The sequence below is a fragment of the Elephantulus edwardii genome, unplaced genomic scaffold (assembly GCF_000299155.1).
Source record: "Elephantulus edwardii isolate Elephantulus edwardi_28Jun2011 unplaced genomic scaffold, EleEdw1.0 scaffold00042, whole genome shotgun sequence".
NCBI classification, from domain to species: domain Eukaryota; kingdom Metazoa; phylum Chordata; class Mammalia; order Macroscelidea; family Macroscelididae; genus Elephantulus; species Elephantulus edwardii.
In genome coordinates this window covers 12168369-12179643 of record NW_006399792.1, presented here as the reverse complement: position 1 = coordinate 12179643, position 11275 = coordinate 12168369, and the positions used below count along the sequence as shown (strand labels likewise).

At 39.0% G+C, this 11275-nt stretch overlaps 1 protein-coding gene across 2 annotated transcripts in view; it reads right to left on the bottom strand.

Annotated features, from left to right (window-relative positions):
• Positions 1-11275, bottom strand: part of PRKG2 (protein kinase, cGMP-dependent, type II) — a 201093-nt gene that overhangs the window by 55655 nt on the left and 134163 nt on the right. For both annotated transcript variants that reach the window (XM_006885285.1, XM_006885286.1), the window contains exon 14: positions 3108-3271. In XM_006885285.1, the coding sequence (XP_006885347.1) occupies positions 3108-3271 (164 nt within the window). The remainder of the gene's footprint in view (positions 1-3107; positions 3272-11275) is intronic.

Below are 11275 nucleotides of genomic sequence, written 5' to 3'. Positions count from 1 at the left end.
GGAGTTTAGGGCTGTTGTACATAGGGTTGCTGTGAGTCGCAAGCGACTCAACGGCACATAACAACAACAAAACAACAACAGTTTGAATAGATTTGAATAAAAGAAACAATTTTGATGTACATATTTCCTGATTTTAAACCATGGAGTGTTCCCTTGTTCTGTCTGCCCAAGTTTTTTGGCCTAGATATAGGTTTTACATGAGCACAGTTAAATGTTCTGGTATTCCTAGTCTTCTCAATGCTAATAATATTTTTCTATGATCCATACAGTCAAATGCCTTTATATAGTCAATATAACACAGACAGACATTTCCAGTATTCTCTGCTTTTAGCCAAACAACTGGACATAAGCAACTGGAAGTAATGCCTTTCAGATTGGAAGATAATAAAAATTGGTAAAAACAGAGGAAAACATCCATTATTAGTTAGAACACAGAATATATGAAGCACATTCTAGGAAAATTAAAATGTTTATAAAATTAAACAGGACATATAAAGATTGGCATCATAGGCATTAGTGAATTGAGACAAACCAGCACTGGTCACTCTGAATTACATGATCATGTGATCTATTATGGTAGGAAGGACAAATTGAGCTCAAATGGAGTTGCATTCAACTCAAAATCTATTTTGAACTATAATATTGCAAGCTATATGATTATATGCATACACACACAAGTAATATCTGTTAATACAACTATTATTCAAATATATGCACCAAACACTAAAGCCAGGGATGATTAAATTGAAGTCTTCCATGAACTTTTCAGATCTTCGAAAGATTGGATATTCATAGATGCAGTAGCAGTAATTAGTGACTGAGATGCAGAAGTAGGAAACAAAGAACTTTTGTTGCTGCTAGGTGCCATCATAGGCAATGAAACACAGATAGACATTCTCTGGTACTCCCTGCTTTCAGCAAAGACACATCTAACATTAGCTATAATATCCTTAGTACCACAGCCTCTTCTAAACCCAGCCTGCACTTCAGGTAGCTTTCTGCTGATATGCTGTTCCAGTCATTTTTAGATAATATTCAGCAGAATCTTGCTTGCATGTGAAATCAATGATACTGTTTGATAATTTCCACATTCTGTGGAGTTACCTTTCTTTGGAATGGGAAGAAATACAGATTACTTCCAGTCAGTTAGCCAGGTGGTTGTCTTACAGATTTCTTGGTATAATTTAGTGAGCACACCCAGGACAGAAAATGTTTGTTGAAATATGCCAATTGGTATGCCATCAATTCCTGGGGTTTTGTTTTTTGCCAATTCTTTCAGAGCAGATTGAACTTCTTCCTTAATCATCACAGGCTTTTGCTCATACATTGTTTCATGAAATTCTTCTGTGTCCTTCAATTCTTTTTTGGTTCAATGAGTGTGTATACTCTTGACATCTTCTTTTAATGCTTTCTGGATCATTTAATATTCTGCCAAAAGCAGCTTTAAGTATTGCAACTCGAGGCTGGAATTTGTTTTTTAGCTCCTTTAGTGTAAGAAATGCTGAGCAAGTTTGGTCATTTTGATTTTCTGTCTCCAGCTCTTTGCATATTTCATTATTAATACTTTGTCTTCCAGTGTTGTCCTTCAAAATCTTCTGTTCAGCTCCTTAACTTCTTGATATCTTCCCTTTGTTTTGGCTTCTCTGTGCGCTAGTGAAATAGTCAAAGTCTCTTCTGATATCCACCTTGGTCTATTCTTTCTCCTCTGCCTTTGTATTGACCTTTTGATTTCTACGTGCATGATATTCTTGATATTCTCCCACAGCTCATGTGATCTTCACTCATTAGTGGTCAAGGCCTCAAATCTGGTCCTATGTGGATTACAACAAACTGTAGCTGGCTGTGAGAAGAATGGGATTCCCAGAACACTTTAATGTGCTTATGTGAACCCTATACTTGGACTGGGAGGCAGTTGTCAGAACAGAGCAAGGAAACACTACTTGTTTCAAAACTGGGAAGGGTGTGTGTCAAGGCCGTGTCCTAGCTCCACACCTTTTCAATCTATATTCAGAACAGATTATCTGGGAGGCTGGGGTCTATGAGGAGCAATATAGCATCAGGATTAGAGGACTACTTATCGACAGCCTGTGTGCGTGCTGAAACTGAGGAGGATCTGAAGCACTTGCTACAGAAGGTAAAGGACTGCAGCCTTCAATATAGTTTGAAGCTCAACATCAAGAAAACAAAGATTCTCACCATTGGGCCAGTTGGCAGCATCATGATAGATGGTGAAGAGATTGAGATTGCAAACATCTTTAGTTTGCTTGGCTCCAAAATCAACACTCTTGGTACCAGTAACCAGGAAATTAAAAAAAGAATTGCATTGTTAGAGAACTTTCCAAAGTACTGAAGAGTAACGATGTCAGTCCGGAGATTAAGGTGCACTGATTCAGGCCATAGTCTTTGCAATTACTTGCTGTGTATCAAAAAGCTGGACAAAGACTAGGAATGATAGAAAGAATTGATGCCTTTGAACTGTGGTGCTGGAGAAGAGTACTGAATATGCCATGGACTGCTAGGTGAATAAACAGGTTTGTTCTAGAGAGGGTGAGACCAGGCTGTTCCTTGGAGGCAAGGATTCTGAAGCTTCGTCTGACATACTTTGGACATGTTGCAAGGAGGGACCAGTATTTGGAAAGGGATGTTATGCTTGGGAAGGTAGAGGGCCAGCACAGGAGAGGAAGACCCTCGATGAGATGGATTGATTCAGTGACTGGGGTAATGGGGGTAGGTGTGTCAGAGACAATGAGGTTGGTTCAGGATAAAGCAGAATTCAGAGTTGTTATACTGAGGGTCTCTATGAGTTGCAAGTGATTCAATGGCACTTCAACAACAACAACAACAACAACATTATTTTAATTTCTTTTTGCTGTTATTTGCCATTGAGTCAGAGCCGACTCATAGCTGACCCTCCAGCAGGTTTTCAGAAGTGGTTAATCGAATGGGAGGAGACTACCCATCCTTCTCCCACAGAACAGCTCGTGGATTTGAACACCAAGCCTTTTGGACTGCAATGCAGCTCTTTACCATTAGGCTACCAGAGTTCTTTTATCTTTATTATTTCCTCACATTTCTAAAGAAGTTGAATAAAACATGATGTGACTTACTTGCCAGTGAGTAGCTCATATACAAGAATTCCCAGGGACCAAAAATCCACACTGAAATCATGTCCTTTGTTGAGAATGACTTCAGGGGCTACGTACTCTGGGGTCCCACAGAATGTCCATGTTTTCTGTCCAGATCCTATTTTCTTTGCGAACCCAAAGTCAACCTGACAAAGAATAATAAATATGTTTTTAGACATAAGACTCATGTTCTTTTGCAAGTGTCCCTATATTTTCCAAATAACCAACCATCTTTCTACACTCCCTTCTTCCTTTCACATAACACATATACACACAAACACATGTACACCCCCCCCCCCATGATTTATTCTCTTACAAAGTCAAGTATAAATTTAGGGGAACTGAAGAAACTCTCAGGCGTACACCTCCACACTCTCCATGCCTCGAGGATGTGATGAGTAGTTTAACCAGACAGAATCATGACCACATATGTGAAGCTCACGGCAAACAAGACTAAAACACTGACATCAGTTGTGCAATTCACTGGGAAGAGGAGGGTAAGAGGCAGCAGTGGTTCTCTGTGCAATAAAAGCTCCACGAGGAAGGAAAGATTTTGTGTTTGTTATAGAAGCCAGTGGTGGCTTAGTATACACTCAAGTTCTAAGGTCTTGGTACCTGTAAGTAAGACCTGAAAAGCACCAGCATTTTTGTTGACACAGTGAGTGAAAGGAACATAAGGTCATACTATAAAGGATGAGTCCAAATACACTATGACTGATTCTCTTATATAAAAGAAGAGAAGAGATGTGAAAGGGAGAGGCACAGAAGGAAGACAGTCATGAGAAGAAAGACACTGAGATCAGAGCCACACTCTCACAGACAACAATTATTAGGGCTATCAGAAGGTGGATAAGAAAGGAGGAATGATATTTTCTTGGAGCCTTCAGAGAGAATATGCAATTTCTGACACACAAAGTCAGACTATGAACTTCAAAAGGAAGAGACAATGCATTTCTCTTCTTATAAGTTGTCACTTTGTGGAATTTTGTTACAGCAGGCCTAGGTAAATGAATAAAAGGACCATTGATAAGAAGGAAAGAAGACTAAAACTCTGATTGATCTTTAACAATTATTGTTGTTTTATGTGTCATCGAGTCACCTGCAACTCATAGCAACCCTATGTACAAAAGTCCTAAACCCTGCTCTATTCTGTGCCTATCTTATTGTCTCTGAGACACCTACCCCCTTACCTCAGTCACTGAATCAATCCATCTCATTAAGGGTCTTCCTCTCTTGCACTGTCCCTCCACCATCCCCAAGAATGACTCCCTCTCCAAGGGAGGGTCTCTCCTCATAACATGTCCAAAGTATGACAGACAAAGCCTCAAAATCCTAGCCTCCAAGGAGAAGTCTGATTTCACCCTCTCTAGGATGAACCGTTTTACTCTTCTAGCAGTCCATGGTATATTCAATACTCTTCTCCAGCACCACAGCACAAAGGTATAAATTCTGCTTCTATCATCCGTAGTCATTGTCTAGCTTTCTGATGCATAGCAAGTAATTGCAAAGACTATGGCCTGGGTCAGGCACACCTTAGTCTCTAGACTGACATCATTGCTCTTCAGTAGTTTGGAGAGGTCTCTAATAGCAGAATTTCCCAGTGCAATCTGCCTTTTAATTTCCTGGCTGCTGGTACCAAGAGTGTTGATTGTGGAGCCAAGCAAACTGATGCTGTTAACCATCTCAATCTCTTCACCATCTATCACGATGCTGCCTATTGCCCCAAATCTGTACCTTCTAAGCTTTGGCAGCCCAAGACGAAGCCAGGATCATCTCATCCAAACTTTTTATACTTTAATATCCTCTCTGGGAAGAAGTAGATAGTGTCTGATTTAACTCATTTATTCTATAAATGGACAATCAGCACCCATTTTTATTTATTCTATTATTATATCACGTTAGAATTGATTCATAATTGACTGTCCATTGGGTTTCTTAGGCTGTAAATTGCAAGACAGGAGACTGCTGATCTTTGTACCATAGATCCATTGGTTGATCATTGATTGATTTGAAGCACTGGAGATGCCTGGACTTTGGGTTAGCAGCAGAACTCCCTACAGACTAGACTACTGCTGTTGTTATTGAGTACTGTTGAGGTGAGCATGGCTCATAGAGACTCTATGAACAAAAGATCTGAATTTTTATCTATTCTGTACCATCCTCCCACTTCTTGACACAGAAGAGCCCATATCAGCTGCCACTGTCTCAGTCCACCTGGTTGAGGGTCTTCCTCTCCTTCACCGACCCTCCACCCTTCCAAGCTCCATGTTCTTTTCCAAGGAATAGCACCTCTTAACAACATGTTCAAAATATTTGAGGTGAAGCTCTAGGCGACTAGCGCTATATGCATAACAGATTTATTCAGGAGGCTGGGCTCTATGAAGAGAAATGTGGCATTAAGTTGGAGGTAGACTCATCAACAATCTGCGCTATGTAGATGACACAACCCTGCTTGCTGAAACTTAGTAGAAACTGAAGTGTTTGCTGCAGAGGGTCAAGGACTGCAGCCTTCAATATGTATTGAAGTTCAACATCAAGAAAACAGAGATAATCACCACTAGGCCGATTGACAGCATCATTATAGATGGTGAAGAGACTGAAATTGTTAACAACTTCCGTTTGCTTGGCTCTACAATTAACATTCTTGGTACCACCAGACAGGAAATTAAAAGACGGATTACACTGCGCAAGTCTGCTGTTAGAGACCTCTCCAAAGTACTGAAGAGCAATGTAGCCAGTCTGGAAACTAAGGTGCTCCTGACACAGGCCATGGTCTTTGCAATTACTTGCTATGCCTCAGGGAACTGGACAAAAACTAGGGGTAATGGAAAGAGAATTGATGCCTTTGAGCTGTGGTGTTGAAGAAGAGTATTGAATATACCATGGACTGGTAAGAGAACAAACAAGTTCATCATGGAGAGGGTGAAGCCAGGTTGTTCCTTGGAGGCAAGAGTTCTGACACTTCATCTAACATATTTTGGGCATGTTGTGAGAAGAGACTAGTCTTTGGAGAGGGACATCATGCTTGGGAGGGTGGAGGGACAGCTCAGGAGAGAAAGACCCTTGATGGGATGGATTGATTCAGTGTCTGGGGAAATGGGGGTAGGTGTGCTGGAGACAATAAAATTGGCACAGGATAGAGCAGGGTTTAAGGGCTTTTGTACATAGGGTCACTATGAGTTTCAGGTTACTTGACGGCACATAACAGCAACAACTTTCATAGTTTGCTGGAGAAGGATGAGTAATCTCCTCCTTTGTGATTTACTGTCTCTAAAAACCTTCTGGAGGGTCAGCTATGGGACGGTTCCAACTCGATGGCACACAACAATAACAACTTTCATAGGCTAGGCTTTGTGATAAACAGATAACAGAGTTGACTATAAGAAACATAGGGTTTAAAAATACTACGAAGTCCAGGATTAATTTTTGGGTTAGACTCCTAGTGCTAATGCAACAGGAATACTACAAGTGAATGTCATTAAAGAACACTTTATTTTCTATGTTTAAGAGTTTAACAGTCTGCATGCAGAGCACTGGTTCTAGGAGAAGTCTTTCTGTTGTTCTACTTTTAAGATCTTTGTCTCTTTCAGCATTTGTAGCCCCAGCATTCCTCAGCTCCTTGGTGATCTTCACATGGCTTTCATCTTCCTCCATCTGTGATTTATACTCTCTGGGCCCAGTGTTTATGCTGCTTCTTACAATGCAGAAGGGGGTGTTAGGACACATTTTACACTGAAAAATCTTATTTAACATAACAAAGAAAATCCTAGTCCCATCCACAGGAATAGGGGGTTAGGATGCCAACACAGATTTTTGCAGAAATCAGAAAAAATTAAAGCTCTTTAATACATGGCAGAATCGAAGATTATAAGTATAAACACAGAGGGAAGAGAAATTTATGTCTGGAGTATGAGAGAGAAAATGGAAGGAAGATGTCACTAAAAAGTTATTTAAGTCTGGTCCTTATTGACTATTAAGCATTTTTTCAAAGGTATGTGTCAGTGCTATCCTCAGCTGTCTTTTCAGAATAGGCCCCTCCACTTCTCTGAGACTCTATTCAAGGGATTCTCTCTGCACAGAATAGAGACAGTAAAGGAAGTCAGAGCAAAGGAAGACCGACTTATTGAATTGAGGTACTGTATAGAACTGAAATCCTGCCTTGCAAAGCATGCAGCTGTTAGCCTGCCAGAGGCTTCAGCTTGTATTTGAGTTATAGAGATTATGCTAATAAAACCACCTTCCACCTCTCTCAAGTAACAGGTGCACAAATTGTAACTGGGGTTCAACAAACACATTTTAATAACTTCGTTATGCATGGACTATCTCAGTGATATGGCAGTAATTTGGTTAAAAAATGAATAATTATGATTACAGTATTAGCATTTCCCCTTGCTGAGAAAGAGTATGAGTTGGTTAAATAAAATTTAAAAAAAGCCTCAACATAACCATTCTTATTTATTGATTTATATATAAATATTAAAATCTGTGTTTACCTTAAAATAAATATCTTAGAAATGTACTATTTTACTGATGCTTTTTAGTACTTATCATAGAGCAGCTAGGCTTCCCTTTTTGTGAATACAGAATTTAAACACCTAATTTGAAGTGGGGTTTGGCTGTTTTTTTCATAAACATTGAATGACTCACAAAGACGGTATTTGAGAGATGGCTGGGGACATTATGAAATTAAGATCTGTAAAAAACTGAGATTAGCATACCTACTTACTCCTCAGAGAAAGCACTGATAATGAGAATTCCAGCTAATTTTGTACACAGTGAAATTTAAGAGGGAAGAAAGCAGTGCTTCTATTTCAGCTGAAGGTACACACAGTGCATTGAGTTGGGTTATGATATATAATCGTCTTTCAGTCACCCTTTCATTGTTTCTAAATTTCCCTTTTAAGGATGCCTAAAGTTCACTATATATTTAGGAAAAAATGTTTTTCATCTCTGTCAGTGGTATACTTTAACTTGCATAATTGATTTCCTTCTGTAACATTTATATATTGATGCCAATGGTTACAAGGATGCCAAAGGGATGGCAAAAATGATATTAAAATTCCAAGTCTTATGTAAACTCACCATTTGTTATTGCTTATTTTGTTAAAACCACCTGAGACTCTGGGGGCACTGTGGTAAGAGAAGCTGTAGTGCAATCCAAAACGCATGCTGTGTGAACCCACCAGCTACTTCTCAGGAGAAGGATGGGAATTTGTTTATTGCTTCTGAAAATGCACTGGAGTCAATTATGAATTGGTTCTGACTCAATGGCACACCACAACAACCTCATTTTAATCTCAGTCTCTTAGGTCTGAGAACCCTGGGCTAGTCTTATTCAAACTCTTAGGTCTTTCAGAAAAAGCCCAGTTGTGGTGTCATGGTTTGTCTATTTTCTATTCAGATCATGGTACCTTTATTTTTAAAGAGCTCTTTTGATGCAGCTAGGATAGACTCAAGGTTGATTAGGGTGGACTTGTTTTGATTTTCTTCAGCTTCAATTTGAACCTGCATGAGTGCTGATGGTCTATTCCACAGTCTGCACTTGACCTTATTTTCACAGCTGACACTGAGCTTCTCTAATTATTCTTTATATGGACGCCGTCCATCTGATTCCTGTGTAGTCCATCAGGTGAGGTCCATGTGTATAGTTACCATTTGTGTTTTTAATAAAATGTATTTGCAGTTAATAAACCACTGATTGTACAAAATGTAATTACCTTTTTCTCCAGACTAATTTTTTTGTCACCAAGTGTGTAATTTGTGACTACCATTCCTTGTTCCTTGTTCCCAACTTTTAAATTCCTGTCATGAATTATTATTAATGAATTCTGGTTGCATGTTTGATTGATATCAGACTGGAAAGGCTGGTAGAATTTCTCAATTTCCTCCTATTTGGCTTTAATTATAAATGTGTATATCTGAACAATAGTTGCATTAGCAAGTCTTCCTTGTATGCATATACATAGTACACTGTTACTCACAGCATTGTACAATAGGATGGATCTTGAAATGATGTTTTGACCATGAATGCAATTCCATTTTTCCTTAATTTGTCATTTCTGTTATAGTAAATAATGCTTTTATGATTCAGTGGCCAATGTTAGTCCATCTAAGCTTGTTAATTCTGATAAAAATTGAAATGGGATTTAGAAAAAGCCATGGCACTAGGGGTCATGAGATGTCAGATGAATCCTGGCAGAAAGTAGAAAATACCTATTTGTCTGTATTTTATTGTCTACAGAGAGACTTTTAACTGTGTAGACCACAATAAATTATAGGTAATTTAGAGAAAAATGAGAACCCCAGGAGATCATTTATTTGTGCTCATGTAAAACCTATATCTAGACCAATAACCTTGTCTGAACAGAGCAAGGGAACACTGTATGGATTAAAATTAAAAAAGGTATGCATCAGGGATGAATCCTTTTACCCATATCTTTTCAATCTATAGAGTGAACAGATCATTTGAGAAGCTGGAATTTTATGAAGAATGTGGTATCAGAATTGGAGGAAGACTCATCAAGCCACCTGTGTTTTGCAGATGACACAACTTTGCTCACTGAAATAAAAGAGAACCAGACATGCTTCCTGCAGAATATCAATGACTACAGCCTTCAAAATGGATTGCATCACATCAAGGAAAGAGAAATCCTCACTACTGGCCTAATGGGAAGCATTATTACAGATGGAAAAAGACTGAAGTTGTGGACTATTTTCTTTTCCTTGGATCCACAATCAACACCCATGATACCAGAAGTCAAGAAAGTCAAGAGTTGCACTGGGAAAATCTGCTGTTAAGGACCATTCCAGAGTATGAAAGAAAAATTATGTCAGTGTAAAGACTAAGGTGGGCCTGATCTAAGCCATAGTCTTCTCAATTACTTCCTACGCATCTGAAAGTCAGACAATGACTAAAGATGACAGAAAAATTGATGCTTTTGAATGTAGTGTTGGAGAAGAGTATCATATATCCCATGTACTGTCAAAAGAACTAATAGATCTGTTCTAGAGAAAGTGAAACCAACATTTTCCTTGGAGGTAATGATGGTGAAATTTGTTCTCACATTCTTTGAGCATGTTGTCAGAAAGGGGCTAGTCCTTGGAAAAGGACACCAGGCTTAGAAAGGTGGAAGGTCAGATCAAAAGAGGAATACCCTCTTTTGAGCTGATGGAGATGGATTGACAAAGAGAAAGTAACAATGGGCTCAAGGATGTTGGTTGGAGATGGTGAGGTTGGCTCAGGATAGGTCAAAGTTCAGAACTTGTGCTTAGGGTCACCATGAGTTGTAGTTGCTTGAGGACACATAACTGGTGGTGCAGTGATTAAACATTTGACCTTTGACTGTTAACCAAAAGATCATTAGTTCAAATTCACTTTCCCTATTAAAATAACTGGAGATTTGATTCTGTAAAGGTTATAGTGTAGTAAATTCTATGGGATAGCTCTCCTCTGTAAAATTGGGTTGCTATGAGCCCAGAGGCTGCCCAAAGCCACACAACAATAATACTCTGCACTGTATTTTGTAACTCTGGATAATCAGGCATACTTAGTTATCTTTTACCTTTAAAAAAAAGTTCATAACATTTTTTCAATGTCTATTAGCATCATGATTAGTATGATGGGCTATGTGTTGTGCTGTTTAGTGAAAGTTCAGTAGTTCAGATCCACCAGCTGTTTCCTGACATAAACGTAAGCCGTATCCTCTGGTAAAGATTTACAGGTTCACACACTAGACGGAGAGTTGCTTTAAGTGGGAACTGACTTGATGGCAGTGCATTTGGGTTTGGGTATTTATCAAGAATTTAAGATGGTTAAGACCTGAATCCTTGCAGAGAATATATTAAAAAGAAAAATAACATACACAGAAACATGTAATTATATCGGAGAGTGGTATTTACTATTTTTAAAAATAAAGCAAAGTATGGTGCCACTTGCTGTAAAATGGGACTGATATCAGGGTGGGGGTAAGACTGAGGGAAAACTGGATAAATTGTGTATACTGCACTGAAACAGATGAGGGACTGAATAATTTAAAAGCAATGTATGATAGGGTATTATGGTTATCACAAGAGTCCGCAATTAAGGTTGTATAGTGGAATGTACTTGGGGCGGTGGGAGGGGTGTGGGGGGATTGTGTACCAGGGAGGGA